Raw genomic sequence first — 18,393 nt, 5'->3', positions numbered from 1 at the left:
AAGGTTACTGGTCACAAACACGATCAAGCGCGGGGTATGTGTGCGCTTGTCAATGACGGGCATTAAATTCGCTGAGTTTTACGTGGAAATTGGTGGGTGCGGATTCCGTTTGAGCAGTGTGTTTTGCAAACACGGTTGGACAAACATAATTCAGATCAAATGTCCAAAACAACAAAAATTTGCCAGGCGATTACAATTTAAAAGTCATGGGCTTTACTAGCACAGTGAAATAATATTGCTGCGATTAAAGTGATCAAACAATACAAGAACAGCTACAAAACCCCACACAAAAACCTGCACCTACTGTCTATAGATGCGAGTGCATTCTAACTAATGAGAGGACACTTTAATCTCACATGAGTTTTAAAGCAAACCGAACCAAAAAAAATGCAGAACTGTAATAATTTCAGTCTTTCCATAAAAACACAAAGTTTTTTTTTTGTAATTGTTGCAGAAATCCTTGATCTTGCGGTACGTTTTTTTAAGAAATGCGATGGAATATGCGGGACATTTATGCAATTTTATACGATGAAATTGTGGGAACTTGCAAAAACTGCGGGAACTTGCAAAAACAGTTTGCAGCTTTTGCAGCTTTTCAATTATGTTCACATCACATAATCACATCAATTCATAATGTTCCCATGGCAACGGGACATGGCTGCGCTTGGGTGAAGTAAATGCAACACTTTTCAACTCTCTACTAAGATATATGTGATTTTTGCTACGAAAATGTGGGGATTATGAAATCATGCAAGCCCCACATATTTTGCACACGGAAATCAACAATTTATGCTGCGAAAATCGGCAGTATTTGAAAAAATGTGCCCCCCACATAAAAATGCGGACTTTGGCTGATAATGCGTTGAATCATGCGATCACATAAGCACGTTTGTCTGGGGGGACTGTAATTTTATTTACGGTTTCGAAATAAAGCAAACAGTCCACAGAACCGAAAACACTTTTGAGCATGAAATATGGCCTGTTTTTTTTACATATACGCGAACGTTTGTGCGCGGTTGAACGCACAGCGGTTGAACGCACAGCGATTGAACGCACAGCGGTTGAACGCACAGCGGTTGAACGCACAGCGGTTGAACGCACAGCGGTTGAACGCACAGCCGTTGAACGCACATCCGTTGAACGCACAGTTTATTTAACTCGTATGCAGTGTTGAGGGTAACGCATTACAAGTAATGTGCATTACATAAAATATTACTTTTCTGAAGTAACGAGTAAAGTAAAGCATTACTTTATAAATGTACACATTAATATGAGAGTTAATTTAAAAAAAAGTAATGCGAGTTACTTTTCAGTTTAAATAATTCAATAAAAAAAAATTGAATTACGAATTTGAATTAAGCGTAACCTAATATTGTAATGCATTACTTTTAAAAGTAAGTTTACCCCTTCACTGCTCATATGTGTACACAGACGCTGGTCACATTGTGCATTGCGACAAAACGCAATGCATCTTCTGGGCTATATACTATTGTATGCGCATGCACGACCCACACACACGTACAATGTACATGGAGTTTCAAAAATCTGGTGGTGCGTGTTCAAAAAATTGCGTCACACGCACTGCAAGCAGACCCTCACGTATGTGTAAAAATGGACCATACTATGGCCTTTAGAGTGTAAATTTAAACCAGCATTTTTATAAGTAAAGCACTTCATCTATAGTTTCTTAGAAACATGAAGTGGTTCATTTTTACCCAGCTTTCCATATGCATGAAAAAGTAAACCACTATCAAGACTACAGCTGTAGGTCTACCCATAATGACTACCCTGAACAAGCCTGGAGCCCTGTATGACCAAGCAGAATCCCAAATTTAAGCTTATGCTTGCAAATGACCCGAAATGGATGAAGATAGAGGAAAAAAGGTCTGTAGAACAAAGGCCACAGAAAGTGCAGTTCAAGATTATTACATGGTACACTGAAGCATGTGATTGTGTGCAGTTGAGAGGCTGCGGAAGACAGCACTGGTCATTTTCACCGGGTCATCCGGGACTCGGGGTCAGCCAGTGGGGAACTCCATGAGGTTGCAACCTGACCTCACGAGAGAACGTGTGCATGTCTGTGTTATGTAGGGAGGTTAAAGTCAGGAGGGCATGACTAAGAACAGCTTTACATGATGCCTTGGAAAGACAGGGAGAGAAAGATACAGATCTGACTTTTCTAAATCATTTATTGACCATTTTTTTTCTTCAAAAATATTATTTTATGCACCCTTAAATATGTAAACCTGTACTATACTTAAAAGGAGATGCAGAGACAAAGAAATAAATCATTTATTCAAAAAAAGATTTATTTTTTAAAGGGCCCAAATTATACAAAATCCACTTTTACAAGGTGTTTGGACATAAATGTGTGTACACAAATGTGTGTACATGGCCACCCTACAATGAAAACAAATCCACCCACTCCTCATTTTTTTTTATCACAATTAAACCAGAGCAGTCTCATTAGACATGCTGTTTTGGTTTTCTTGTCAATGTGATGTCATACTGCCAAAGCCCAGCCCACACCTACTTACTGACAGGTTAACTTTACCCAAAAGCTTTCCTAAATGTGTTTGTTAGCACAACTGATGCGGCTAAATATAATATTGTCCCAGATTGTAATCACAGGAAGCAGACCTATTTTTTAACAAAAGCAGTAGTTCATTTGCATTTAAAGGTATACACATGGAAACAGCACTTTTCTTACGCAAATGTTTCTTTTTTATCAATATGTGTGTTCCTCGAGTTCGAACCCATGACCTTTCGCGCTGCTAATGCATTGCTTTAACACTAAGCTATCTCTTACTTTTTAACTCTTTCCATGCCATTGGAAAGTTATATCGGCAATTTAAGAGAAAACATTTCCCTGGCAATCATGAGTATTTTGGCAATCCAATTTTCGTTATTATGCACTAGGTGGCGCCCAACTTATAAAACACTGTAGCATCCACTGATCCAAAAAAAACCTCCATTTATGTTTTTATCATTGCTCTAAATCCGTTCTCTAACAGAAGTTCTCTACAAAAATACAAACAATTATATAAATATTTTTACTAAAAATGTAGTATTTTGAAGAAAATATCTGAGAGGTGATAAAGGAGAACAAATAAAGAAAGGATAAAACTTTTTTTGAAAGAAGAGGGTTTGTCTGACCTTTCATTTGACATACTGTACTTATATATTTAAAGAAGAACATTTTCTGGAAGGCATTAAACTTTTGTGATAAAATCATAAAAAATGGCTGACAACATTTAAAAAAATTATGGTGGGTAAAGAGTTAATAGTCTGTAAAATCTTCATCCGCTACAAGGATGCGTTTGTGCAGCAGAAATGTTTTGTGGATGTTAAAGGTTCTTAACCATATAGTCAAAAAAGAACCATTCGGGAACCTCTATTTTTAATAGTGTTAAAGTGAAGTTTGAGTTTAAAATGTTTGATTTCTAAACTAGATCAACACATTAAAGAGCAACTATGTTCTGATTCACGATTTTACATTTCCTTTGGTGTGTTTTAGTATATGTTAACGCATGGGCGTCGGAAGCAAATGAAAAGTGGGTGGGTCCCCAAATAACCCCCCCCCCCCCCCCGAAAAATACATTTACTGCCATAGATGACATTTTCATGTTTCCTTTTAATTAGCCTGAACATTTGCGTTTATTAAATTAAAGACAGTAGCCTATTATGGTCGAAATTCTGGTAATAGCCCTTTAAATATTTTGCAAATAATGACAGATGTCATGTTTCATTTATCTTTCTCTGTGTCATTTTTTTTCTCTACTCTGCTGACAGTAGGCTACAATGTTTATTTTTTATTTTGAGGAAATAAAAGGTAAGAAAAACGAATGAAGGTAAACTGATACAACTTTTGCATACCTTTTTTATTTGTTATACCAAATTTCTCTTTCTCTCTCTTGGAGAAATATAAATGTGAGATTCTGGAAATGAGATCACTTTATTTTATGGTATCCGTCGGGAAACAATGCTGTCATAAGAGTTTGAGCATGTGTACTTCTAAAACACAATCGATTAAACAGAGGTATGACTTTATGAATTATCTGCAAATGTACCTCGCAAATAATAACAATAGCCTACGTGAGGACGTTCATGTCGCAAATGAAAAGTAATTGCAGGCTTCTGTAAAAAAAAAAACGTGAAAATTATCCAGCGATCGTGGGACCATAATCAAAATAAACTATTTTACAGCAGTAATAATATTTTAACGATTAGCCTACACTTTTAACGTTTGAAAGGAACCACATTTAGTGCTGTGTTAATCATCATTAAAAGCAAAACAGGATCTCTGTGCCTCCGCGACAGACGCAATTCTTCTGGCATCTCTCCTCATCATCTCCTCTTTTTTTCTTCTGTGTCTTGAACTTGGGGCTCGAGTCCGACCTAAGGTTCGAGCTGCCTTTAAGAACACCAAGCTAAGTTCGTTTACTGTTAATTATTAAGACTAAATGGGCAGGCAAACTCGTGAAACAATGAAAGTAAAATAATCCGCTATAATATGGTTTTACACGTCTATAGAAAATATACTATAAATAAAGCAGTTATTAATTTTCCTAATGCATGGTTGTTTGACATTTACTTCTGTTTAAAACATTTGGCAAAGGAGGTTTTTCAGCACTATGTTCGAACAGCAACTCAGCGTCCACTCACCCCCGCGAATTATGTTTAAAAGCTGAAACGGGTCCGCGGTGTAAAAAAAGCAAAGGTTAGGGATCCCTGCTCTAGTGGAATGGATTTGGACTAACAGCGCTTTGATAAGTGAACAGACAAATGCACTAAATTAGAGAAAAAGTGGGTGGGTCCATTATCATTGGTCTTAAAAAGTGGGTGGGTCCTGTCCCACCCACGTATAATGGTTCCGACGCCCATGTGTTAACGATATGCAAAAGATACATATCCCAAAGTAAATGATGATGCAAGTTATCGTTTCCAAAGTAAATCTCTTTTCTTGGACTGCAACAAACACACGGATTGTAGGCAACAGTTTACTTCATGGGATTGGTGATGTAGAAAAGACCGACATTATCATAATTCCTTCCGCTTCCGATCTCCTGTTAGCATTGCATTGTGACCGAATCTTTCAAACATGGTAAGGAGCATCACATTTCCAGCTGACGTCAGAGGTAATCAACGTCAATCACAACGTACAAGTTGGCTGGCCAATCAGGGACAGAGCTTTACAGATCGATGAGCTTTGTTCAAAATCAGACTGTTTGAGGAAAGCAGTATATCCGGAGCAACAAAAATGTACGGTATGTGGAAAATAATGTGTTTTTAACCATAAACCACGCGAGCACATTGTATTATACCAAATGCACAAAATAGCAATGAAATAGGTGCACTTTAATTAGAAACTGACTCTAAAGAATGATCCGTTAATGAATGTTTGCTTTAAGCAACACAAATCTGCAATTCTTAAAGTATCTGACTGTGTTGAGTGAGTCATTGTTTGACTGACATAAATCGAGTTGCCTGCCCTCTGGTTTTGGGTCATCCAAAGGCCACATACATTTTTGCCTCAACCAGCCTCTCTCCAATGCTTTCTCGCTGTTCCTCCTAGAGTAAATAATGACAGATTCTACATACTTGGGTGAACTTTCTTGACAGTGACAGAAAAAGTGTCAGGATTTGTCATACCCTTCTGCCTGCTTTCCTCTATCTTTCCTCTGTCCTTTATACTCCCTTTCTTACTTTCCCCTCCAGAGCTCAAGCTAACAGCCACACTGAATCCATCACCATCTGACAAGCGGAGTCATCCAAGAGAGATTGTCCCCGACGCAGCCCCCGAAAGATCGCACTTTAAATGCAGTGTTTTACCATAAAACTTTACCAAGTTGGGACACATTACGGCCAAACTAGAAAGCTGGAGGCAGGGGAGCTGTTCGGTCATTTACTAGGTACAATATTGCCTGGCGCAGGAATGCAGTCAGTCATACATGGATGAGTTGTGATGCATTTTAGCCCCCTTTTTTTGCCTTAGTAGCACTTTTGGGTTTTGGACTGTATAAATCAAATTTCGGGGTGTGAAGGGGATTACTTTGCTCATATGCCACCAGTTCTGTCTCCTAAGACTTAAGATGTAGCCTTTAGCGAGCGACTAGATGAAACCATTAGGATGGAGAGCCTGGGCACATAGTTTCTGCAGATTCTGAGTTAATTCATCCATATAAATGCCACACGAGCACTTGAGGGCCAGTATATTGTGTATGAAATATAAAGGTAATACAGTAGAAGCATTGCTATTTCTGTATCTACATTTTTTTTATTTTGTTACCTAAAAGTTATGACAACTAATCAAATTGAATCACTGTATCAAGTTTAACTATAGACTTAAACTTGCCACCCATATCTTTACCCCTAGTCCTGCCTTGGGGCTGAGGTTATGACCTCACAACAGCAAAAACAGGTCACAGAAAACCACATAAATCTGCAAGTGTGTCCATAGGGGGTGCATTTATTGGCTATAAGTTATAGTCTACTCCTTCACCCCACAGTAAACCTCTGTGTCAGAGATTTTGTTGACCGAAGTTTCCAATTACTTGAAATACTATTAAAGTGAATAGTAAACTTGTGAGAAACTTTTTTATGAAAAAATGTACCAGTGAGGGTTTCTATGAAATTGCTTACAAACTGAAACAAGTTTATGCTGTGAAATTAAAGCATTTGTCAGCTTTGTATTTTACCCAGATTTTATTTTTTATAGTTGCTGGTGTACAAATTTATAAATGCTTTTTAATCTCAACTGCAACTTTAGAAACTAATAAACACAATTCCTAATAGCTCACAGGTACTTTAAGTTTAATGTGTTTTATTTACACAAAAATATGCATCTGTCTTTAATTTTAAACAAATAATAATTCAAAAATCTTCCAACAAGCTGGGATGGTCCTTAAAAAAAAGGTCCTAATTTATACCATTAAGGTACAAATATGTACTTTTGAGATACTAAAATGTGCATCGTTTACCTTTTCCTGAGATTATATTCCTTTGTGCTTAACTGACAATTCATATTTCCTTCAACACTTTCCACAGAAATGCAGATTTTAAAAACATGCCTCCAAAACAGGACGATTATCTAGATGATAACTGCCATTTAACAGACCTATATTTATTTGTAATCTATTTCAAGTTTTAGTCATTTTTATGAAGTCCAACGACTGAAACTTAATGTTTGTAGTCTACATAATGGCAAGATCCATCACAACTAAGTTTCGTCTCGGCTGACTGGAGCCAGTAAAGCAGAAGCAATTTTCGAAAGCGGGTATCATTACCCTTTATTAAGCTTACCATGAACATCCATTGAGCTCTCATCAACAACTCTCTCCATCAGACACAAACACATTAAAGCTACATCCACAAAAGATGCTTCTACTATTAAAAGTCTACAACACAGCACCTCATTTAAAGACAACACATTTAAGAAGCATGAGTTTACACGGAAAGCAATCCGAGACTCATGATGCACAAAATTATGGGGACTTCTGACGGCTTACCTGGTGCTGCCTGTATTTCCGCAAGGCCTCCAATCGTGATGAGCGCTTCGAGAATCTTAACATGATGTTCTGGGTTTACATCCGCACTGGCGTGAAAAAAGAGAGAGATTTTTTTCTTAGTAATACTATAAGATTACTACTGTAATAATATATAATGTATTTTAATGAGTTTCATTAGGAAACATAATCATTACTTTATTAAAAAATCCTGACAGGTCATTGTAAAATAGGTTAATTGTTAAAATCAGTGAAAATTAAATATCAGTAAAGATTTCCAAACATTTTTTGGAGTCTCACAGCAGATGGTATGGCCCACAAAGAGATCTGATTTCCCCATAAATCCATGTATTATTTTTTGCATCTTAGATTTTTGCACAGTCCTGCCTTTTTTATATTTATCTTCCATGAGAACCTTCGCCCTTGTGTGTATTCCCAGTCATAAAACTATTGGAATAAAACATGCACCAATGAATCAAAAATTAAATTAGTCATACTTTCACTCACTCACACACGTCATGTCATGAGTTTTAGTGGTTGACTGCTTTTTTATGGTTATGACATTTTGGATTCTTCTCTTTCATGAGGTCAGCCAAATGTTCATTTACTTGTGCATTTGGTTGTAATTTAGGTCCTGTGATACCTCCTTAAAGTGGCCGAAGCGGATGACTAACCAGAATAATTGTTGGAGGCATAATGCATTCTCTCTGTGTCTCTTGCCCTTTCTCTCTCCCTCTGCCAGGACTGCCCTAGAGCAAGGGGACTATTGACAGGCCATTATAAGGAGGGAAAATCCCACCGGAGTCTCTTGGCGGAGGGACAGAAAAGTAGCTCACAATCGAATAAGACTGAGGCGACTTAATGGACTACAATGAGCTGACTGAGTTAGCAGTGACTCACTTGCACTCTACTCTTTATTATGTGCACTAAAGTCCCTTATTCAGGACAGTGTGACGTCCTTAGCTACTTTATGCTTTGTAATAACACACAAAAAAGTAAATGGCATTGCAGTGTAATTTTGGACATGGTATCATGGTAACTGATGCCCAATGAACAAACAATAGACAAACCTTATTGTGAAGTGTTATGAATTATTTTATCCATTAATTGTGCAGCCTACAGTATGTATTACCATGTGATATCATCACCAGTTTTTCTTCTTAAGGACCCTATTATCAAAGTTAAGATCCACCTTCTTTCTAATAAATGTATTTCAGTAATATGATAATGTAGCAACATCTAATATGGAGTCAGTCCTTCATTATCACAAAATAAACCACAATATGGTGATCATATCCGGTACCACTTAATCCCTGGATATGCGGAGGTTTGCATGGAATATGCAACTAGCCAATCAGAATTCAGCGTTCCAGTGAGCCATGTAATAACTTTCGTGAAACATATTGAGAGTTATCAACATGCAATCCTGGTACTTTTTAAATGGCAGGAACAAGGGACAGTAACATAGTGCAACACATTTTAATAAGCATTCCCATCTGTTATTTGTCCTGTGTTGTTCCTCTCAGGAGATTGTACAGGGGATGCAGACATTAAGAGCTGTCGTATACTGGCTGAGAGATAGATCAGGCATAACAGTTCCCTCATCTCACCCGGCTCTACTTTAATTAAACCGGGAAAATAAGATAGGTCTCGACATAAGCTAAACTGGGCTTCCTGTTTAAACCAATAATTTGGATGTACATGCAATTTGAAAAACGTGTATATGCGCAGTTACTTGCACATGCTTTAACTCAAATTTATAGAGTTTTTTTTTCCACAGGAGTAACCACGAAATTCTACATGGTGATATATTCTTCTCCGGTTTCAGCGCAGGTCTGAATTATACATATTTCCATTGTGAGCCAGCCAATTCAGGGGGAAATGACTTTTCCTTTAGACCGAGATAAAGTTCTTTGACTTGTTCCATAATTTATCATAATTCAAAAAGTTACCTTAATTCAGCAAGTTACCTTAAACTAACTTAGATTCAGCAAAAAAACTTTTTATATCAAGAACCATTTTCTGATATTAAGGGTTTTACTGCTAATATGTGACCCTGTCTGTGATAACCCAGCTAAAGTCATTTTTATGATTTACTTTTTTCTACCTAAAATCATACAGAATATAAAGAACATTCTGTGAAAATATAACCGTGTTATCTTTAATATTGACTGAGAAAGGCCATGTCAGAGACTAAATGATTATTTTACTGTATAGTGTACTATAGTTCACAGAGAACATGTGCTAAATGGTTTAGTCACTTTAAGATTTCGTCACACTTTAAATTTGGTGTCTTTAACTACTGTATGTACTTACATATGACAAAAGCATTTAAAGGGGAGGACATATCATGAAAATCTGACATTTTCCATTTTTAAGTGCTATAATTGGGTCCCCAGTGCTTCTGTCAAGCTTGAAAATGTGAAAAAGATCAACCAGTAACTTAGTTTTGGTAAACCATTCTCTGCAAGCATGCGAAAAAAATAGGTCATTGAAATGCTGCTCCCCTTGTGATGTCAGAAGGGGATAATACCGCCTCTTAATCGGCACTATCCAACCACGGCACTGACATTTAGTGCAGAGATCAGCTCATTTGCATTTAAAAGGACACAAAAACGTCACGTTTTTGCTCACACATTTTTGCACTTAATAAAGCCACATACCTTCTATGTAGATATCAGAAACAATTAAACATATTACTTCAATGAATACTTTGGCAGCTTTAAGTTGAAAAAAATAAGATTTACAATACCTAAAGTGGTTATTTTTGAAGATGGCCTCGCTGTAGGCCAAAGCCAGAAGCCTAGGGCTTGCCTGAGCTGCTCCTCCAGTCTGTGTCACCTTCCATAGGTGCCGAGTCAGATGAACCAGGAGCTGATGGTTAGCCTGAGGGACACTGGGGGAGTCAAGGATTCCTTTCAGTTGTTGTCCACACTCCTCCATGCTTTGGATCTCTGAGAAGAGAGAGACTGTGTTACAAAAGCATTTAGAGATTTGTATGTTGTGTTACTACTGTACATATTGATATAAGGTAACTACATATTGATTATTTTCCCAAATAATTTGAAGTTCTAAATTTGCACAGTGCTACTGATGACCGGGCACATTACAAAAGCCATGACCTAGGACTAGGAGGTCAGCCTAGCAGGAGTTAAGAGTGCTAGGCTAACATGGGTCTCTCATCCATTGTCTATAAGCAACCACAAGGACAATGCATTTTTATTAGACAGCTTGCAACTTATTGATGATCTCCTCTGAGATGGTTTCCCATAGTAAAGAGCCAAGCATCTGTGTTATCTGCAGTAAAGAGCGCCCTTGTGACAGCAAAGATATGAGCAGCTTATCATCCCAAAGTCCCTTAGACACAATAAATATTTATCTTCATCATTTGTAGAAACAGAGACGCTGTCTACTAATGCAAAAGCAGTCTCTTGTTCATGACAGATACGATAGACAGACAGACAGACAAAGAGACAGATATAGATAGATGGACAGACAGACCGATTTACTAAGTCTCATTTTGTTTTCACACTTGGTAGTTTGTATCTTTCTATACAATGGTCATAATTCAGTGTCAATGGGGCAGCTTGCACATAGGCCAGTCCTGTGATATAGTCTCCTTAAATCTCACCTGTCACAAGAATTTCAATGTAAGTAAGACTCATGCCTAAAAGCTGCTCTCACGCCCCCAACACCCCCGCTCGATCCCCTGCCAACCGCATTTCCTACATGAATTATGAGCGTGAACAAAGCCATTAAGGTGTTGGCTGGTTAAGGCATCTCTGCCATGGTGCTTATATAAGATAAGTGTTAAAAGGTCAAAGGTCTTGGGCTGTCTGCGGCAGAGGGTCGAGTGATGAATGATTGACAATCTGCCGATTTGAAAAACGGGTCAATACTATGACCTTGGCCGGAGCACAAACCACTCGTACAAGAACCAATTTAGGGCTTCTGCGAGTATGCAGACGCACATAATAGATGCACAGACACACACCCATGTAACCTTGCACCCCCGGTCTGAAGCCGGACGGTCCCAACATCTCCACCCACACAGGGATTGCCGATAGTGAGTGACCCTGGTTCAATAAAGGCCAGCGTCACGGGCTGCAGGCTGGGAACTTGGCCGAGCCCATCTGGACTCAGCACGACCCGGGAAACGATAGCCAGGCAGACAACCAATCGCATTCCTGGAAGGGGGCACACTGGCTCCTGGTCAGCCAGATGGGCACCGGTGCTCCAGGCATGTGAACCATGACAGATAACCCTGAACAATGCTTTGAAAATGAGACTTGAACACATCAACACAGAGTCTCCGAAAAAGGCAATTTTTGCCGTCTTAAACGAGTAAATTACCAAAAGCTTGAAATTAATTAGATTGTTCTACTTTGAATTCATGCTTCATAAAACTCAGAGGAAATTATGGATGACTAAAATAACAATGCGTAGGCTTTTCACACAAATAAAAATAGCTTGTTTAGGTTTGTTGATTAATGTATGGGTGTCAAACAAAAGCATGCCAGGTTTTATCAAAAAAGAAAACAAGCGAGAGGTGGGGTTTGGCATTGTTGGGGGCACGCTTTGACAAAGGGACTTTCCAGGAAAGCTTATTTGCAATAACAGCCCATTGATTCTTTAAATCGGTTAATGCACAAATGCTGAATATGCAATATGGCACATCCTGTAGTGACTTAGCACTGTAAGGCTTGCAGAACACATATACCCAATACAATGTATTATAAACCCAAGCGCATTACACTGAGTCATTGCCTTGATTTAAGCTGTTCACTGCATCACAAAACGAATATTAGTTTCCTCCTTTGGGAAGGGAGAGCAATATTTTACGTTAAATCTTGCAATTCATTTAAGTAACGCACATAACAGCGCCAGCATAACTGAAGATGCAAGACTAAATTATTAGGTGTATAGGCCATCAATCAAATATGTTCCTATTGCCTGAACTAAATGGATGCAATTAGGCTGCACCCTGCTCCATAGGACCAGCAACTCAGACATTATGAAGTAATTCATTTATTAATGGTTTTACTGTAGGAGATTGCAGATAAGGACGGGAGGTATTGGCTGAGCTGTGTCTTAAAGCAGTGGTTCCCAACCTTTTTAGCCCTAAGTACCCCCACAGCCCTATCAGTAAGGCTCAAGTACCCCTTCATCGAAACTAAACCAAAGTTGTGTTTTAAAGACAAATAATTAGAAATATTAATTCATTCATTCATTTTAAACATTAAAGTAAAAAGCACTGACTGATGAAGCATGTTTATTTCAACAAACCACTATCATTGCGATCAGTGTTTGCATTTTATCAGCTCATTTGCATTTTAAAAGACACACCCAAAAATGGCATATTTTACTCAGGCCTACAAAATGGCAATTTTGACATACTATAATTGATTATCTGTAGGGTGTTTTAAGATAAAACGCCACATACGGACTCTGGTAACGCCAAAGACTTATGTTACAAATTAAAAAATTTCATCATATCACCCCTTTAAGGCCCAGATTTATTAACGGCTTGCGCAAACCATCATTTTGGTGTTAAATAACGACTGAACTTACTACAGACACGCAGTAGATATTTAGCTCTGAAAAGGTGTTATTTTTGCGACCTTATTGCATATGCATTTGTGGAAGTTTTCCTTTTAGAAGGAACATTAATGGGAGGATAATATTACATTTTGCCAGAGGAACCTACTTTTAAAAATATATATATATAATTTGCCATGCTATGTTTAATTTGCTGGAGAAAAGAGGAGGAGAAGTCACGAGGAGGAGTCAAATCAGGTATTTCAAAACTTCTTTTAACCCATCATCTTTCGTCCTCCGGTTCTTACTTACTTAGCTGGAATTTCACACTCCGCAGTCCGCATTTTCATTGCGATGTCCTGCCGAGTTCTCTTATTTGCGAGTCTGTACTAATTTGCGGTGCTCTTAGTAGATTGCAACGGTCATTATGAAAATGTGCTTATGTCATTATTGTGCCTGGGTATTTTATTTGCGCCTTTGTAGTAAATCACACGCAAATTGTCGCAAGTTTGGAATTGAGCTCTAACGTCCTTTTTAGTAAATGCCCTAAATTTACTAAAATCTTAATTTAAGTTACTGATAATTAAAATGTGCAAATAAGTTAAATAATTTCAAATTTAAAGAGAAATAAAATGTGTTAAGACATTCACTATAAATACAAAAGACATCAAATATGTTAGCCAAAAACAATGCAAATATTTTTTTGCATCATTTGAAAATGCAAAGGCAGCGGGAATGAATATTATTATTTGAACATTATTTGTAGTTAATACATTTAGTGTCTTTAGAAACTATTCAGGTTAATTGAAAATAGTCAGATTGTTCTTGAATTGGACATCGCTATTGCGTTTTGGAGCATGCAGCGCATTTACTCACGACGGGTGAATAATATTAATGATAAGATTAAAATTACATTTAAAGTAGTCCTTTTTACAATGCTTTCCTCACAAAAATCAATCTTAGGTAAATGACTGGACAAACGAAAGAAATTTTTATTAGAAGTAAATTAGATCAAAGCAAAATCTAAATCTTTTCGCGTACCCCCTGGAAACTCTTCACGTACCCCCTGGGGTACGCGTACCCCTGGTTGGGAATCACTGTCTTAAAGGCATAGTTCACCCAAAAATGAAATTTCTGTCATCGGTTACCCTCATGTTGTTTTAGACCTGCATGAATTACTTTTTTCTGATGAACACAAAAGAAGAAATTTTGATAAATGATTATAACCACAAAGCTGGTGGAAAACATTGGCTTTTATAGTAGGATAAGCAAATACTATGGAAGTATTGTGATAAAAGATGATTGAAGAGTTTGGTTCCAAAATGCAATAAATCTTTTTTGACTAATTTCGGTAAAGATGTGTTTTCTATACCAAAAAAGTGATGAGATTAAACCACTATTTTCTGTTATAAATTTTCACATAGCATCTTTAGGTTATAATAACATAAAAAATTCAAATCCATAATTTTTTTTCAAAATGCTATAAATCTATTGAATCAATATATAAATGTGCATTTATCTTTGCCATGTTATATTCATTTAGTTGACTAGTGGTATACACTGATTAAAAATAAACATGAATGGCATTAATCAAAAAACACTTACTTTGTCATATTAAGAACACCGTCATTGCTACAGTCCTCCTTGGGACGTCGTCGCTGAACTTTTTTGACAGCGATCAGCTGTAAAATGTTTTGGTCCTGCTCGATTTTCGTTGACTTCGAGTAAAATAATGAAAAGTTTTTCATAAGATCCACTGGGGTCAATGTGTTAGCATGACAGAAGCTTGATGCTGTCAGGAGAACAAGCAACAGCCGGCATTTTTCCATCTCGCAAGTGCCTCTTGTGTAAATTATTAGATTTTGATGGCTTACGTTTCTTCCATCCATCACAGGTTTATCAATGCCATCAAAAGTATTATTTTGTTTTTGTTTGTTTGTTGATCACAAAGTAGATGAGGAAAACTTGGATTCTGTGTATTCAAAGCAGCGCCATTATTGTTTACAATGCGTGCAATGGTGCGCTGTGATTTGTTGAGACGATTTATACCATTCTGCAGAGAAGGAGGACTGGCGTTTGTCGCGGTTTGGAAAAAAAGGGAGAAAAGATGACAGAATAACACAGTGATATTAGGTTTTGCGTAAAATTAAGAATGTACTTTTTAATACTGACCTGATACAATACTGATTTTGGTGGTAACAAATATAAAAAAATGCTGTTTATCGAGTATTGGAACCAAACTTTTCATATTTATTTACTTCATGATAAAATATGTTAAGCACAGAGTTGACAGTTCCCAATGAATTCCATAGGCTTTGTTTATCCTACTATGAAAGTCAATGGTTTCCACCGGCTGTGTGCTTATCATCATTTATCAAATGTTCTTCTTTTGTGTATATCAGAAAAAAGAAACTCACACAGCCATATAACTACATGACGGTAGGTAAATCAAGACCCAACCTATATTGTTTGAATTCAACGCTGGTCACAACATTGAAATGAATGCATGAAAAGTGTGTTCTTGTAGCTCAATTGGTAAGTGCAAAGGTTGTGGGTTCAATTCCAAGAGAACACACACACACACACACAGATAAAAACATCCCTTGAATAAAAAAATCCCTTGAAAACTGTTTGCCAAGTGCATAAATGCATGTAAATGTAAATTGCAACCAGTGTATTATTCAAAATGTCGTACAGGTTTGGAAAAAATAAGGGAGATTAAATGATGAAAGAAGGTTTGGGTGAACTTCATTTTTTCTTGAACTATTCCTCTAAGGCTGAAAGAATCCTTGTTATTATTTTTCAACCATAGAAATCATGATTCAGGCATTACTCAAGAATGTTTCTTACATAATTTGTCGCCATGTGTGCATTTGTGTTTCATGTTTAGTGGGTGTTATGCAGAGGGAGGTTAGAAAGAGATGTAAACTTACCCTTTGCTATAGCATCGCCTCCACACACACACATACGCGCACACACATCCTTTTCTTCTCTCTTTCTAAGCATCTCTCTCTCACACACACACTGCATTTGTTCTCATTCTCATTTAAGCCTGTGTCTGTCCACTGAAATCTGTCAGGTTTTTTTTATATATATTTTTTAAAAAGGCAACAATTTTGGTTGTGAGTTTAAACTGAAGAGCCAAACAGGAATAGTTAACCAAAAATACAATCTATGTCATCATTTTAGAGCTGCCTAAAGGCCGTTTCACACGGTACACGGCGTAATCGCAGCGCGGCTACAGCTTTTCTCGTGTAGTGGAAGCGTTTTGTGCAGCATTTAGTGGAAATATGTTTATCTTCAACAGCGCCTGCCATTAAGAGTCTTGACGGTAAAAGGCACAGGATTTTGGGTCCACGAGCAAGGCGTGTGGACCAACTCCGCGTCACCTCTGTAACCGCCGCTGTTTTGCCGCTTTTCGCACGTCTCCTATACATGAATATCAGCTGACGTCACTCACTTGTCTTTCGCCATTTTGAGTACCTGAAGTGGTTGTAAAAGAACTAGAAGCTATACCTTCAATATGTTGTGAGCATCAAAATCGCTATTCTTACAACACTGAGAAGGCTCGACACACCATGATATCACCTGTGTCTCTACACATAAACGCGAGCATTGACAACATTGAGTTTACTAAAAAGAAGGTTTTGAACAACTGACTTTGGTTGCCGCATACCGTGTAAAACGGCCTTAACGATTAGTTGCGACTAATAATTCACGACTACAGAATAAAAGTTTTTGTTTACATATGAAATGTGTGTGTAATGTGTATAATAATTATGTATATATAAATGCACACACATGCATGTACTGTATATTTTTAAGAAATATTTGCATGTGTATAAACATTTGTATATTTACATAAAATGTATATCATACATAAATATTTATTATATTAATATATTTTTCGTTAAAATTACACATAAATGTGTTTGTTTTTATATATACATATTTGTTGATGTAGTGTGTATAATAATGTAAACAAACAATTTCGTTGTGACTAATCATTAGGCAGCCCTACATCATTTACTGTACTTCTCATGTTACCCCAAAAAACATAGCTTTTATTCTTTTCTTTTGTGGAACCCTACTAAAATTGAGGACTTTTATCCAGGTTACTGTACTGAATGAAACTTTTCAAGGTGGATATGATTTGTGTTATATTCTAAAACTCAAGATAGCTTTGCATGAGAGACAGGACGAAATCATGACTTTTATAAATAATGACAGAAATGAGAAAAACTGAAAAAATAGATTTGAATGTTTTTGCTTACCCTGCGCTGCATAGATCAGCTCACTGTACACTACAGATGGGATGAGCGGGCAAGGCAAATCCTGAAGGTAACCTCTGAGAGTATCAGCCAAAACGGCTAATTCATATTGCTCAAAATCCACAACTGCTGGGTCTGTGAGAAAGAAAGAAAGAAAGAATGAATGTTTCAGTATAGACATCCAAAGTGCTTTCTCCATTATTTACCCTCGCAAACCTTTTCCCCCTTTGGCAAAACCCATAACGATTCACTTACACAGTGGTGGTCTGACCATTTTTATGCCCTCTGGGGACAATGATCCAGTCACAAGCTTAACAAAGAGAGTGCATTTGAGTGGTCGTCTTTTAGTCAATAACTTAAAGCTCTGGATAATGGTGGCGTGGAAGACTGCAATTATACAGTAGTAATTTTAAAGGGGCCTTCACTGCGCTGAAATCATAATGGCATATTGATGTATTGGAAAGGTGTAAAAGAGGCTGACAAATCTCCCTCATATTTCAGATGAGATCGTTTTTATTTACAGATCATGCATGAGTGCAGACTCATAAATACTTTCCGACAGTACGTTCAACAACCTGCTGGATTTTGGACAACGAAAGCACAATACCTGGCAAATGAATGATGAGAAATGTATGAGTAATCTTGACAAACTCAGTCAAATCTGGATAAAACTACGAGTATACTTTTGAGCAGCCAATCTTTAACAAAGAAACCTAAGTTGAAAAACAAAACAATTATGGGTGGTCCCGGCAATGACAGGGTCAAATGGGGCAAAATGAGTGATCATTATATAATAATAGGGACAATAAGAAACATTTTTAAAATGATTTGTAAAAGTCTATTTAAAAAAAATCTGATTATAAGCATTTGGACGACTTAAACAACTTAAAGGATCATGCTTAACTCTTCCACCGCCATTGACAAGATATCTCGTCAATTAAGAGAAAACGCTTCCCCGCCAATGAGGAGATTTTCCGTCTTTCCGCAATACCGCTATTATCCACCATTATCCGCAACTTTTTAAACCCGGAAGTATTGCCCTATGGCAAGCTGCTGCATGTCCGTGTCTGTTTTAAAGA

The 18,393-nt window shown here is 37.3% G+C and overlaps 1 protein-coding gene across 1 annotated transcript in view; it reads right to left on the bottom strand.

Annotated features, from left to right (window-relative positions):
* The window catches only part of pik3r3b (phosphoinositide-3-kinase, regulatory subunit 3b (gamma)), a 209,498-nt gene that overhangs the window by 88,102 nt on the left and 103,003 nt on the right, over positions 1–18,393 (bottom strand). Inside the window, exons 5-7 of the mRNA XM_065264612.2 lie at positions 17,318–17,449; positions 10,258–10,459; positions 7,509–7,594 (exon numbers count right to left, since the gene is read on the bottom strand). Of these exons, the coding sequence (XP_065120684.2) occupies positions 7,509–7,594; positions 10,258–10,459; positions 17,318–17,449 (420 nt within the window). The remainder of the gene's footprint in view (positions 1–7,508; positions 7,595–10,257; positions 10,460–17,317; positions 17,450–18,393) is intronic.

Source organism: Paramisgurnus dabryanus, chromosome 7 (genome assembly GCF_030506205.2).
Source record: "Paramisgurnus dabryanus chromosome 7, PD_genome_1.1, whole genome shotgun sequence".
In the NCBI taxonomy this organism is placed as follows: domain Eukaryota; kingdom Metazoa; phylum Chordata; class Actinopteri; order Cypriniformes; family Cobitidae; genus Paramisgurnus; species Paramisgurnus dabryanus.
The sequence above is the reverse complement of the archived record's forward strand: the minus strand, read 5'-3'. Positions and strand labels throughout refer to the sequence as shown.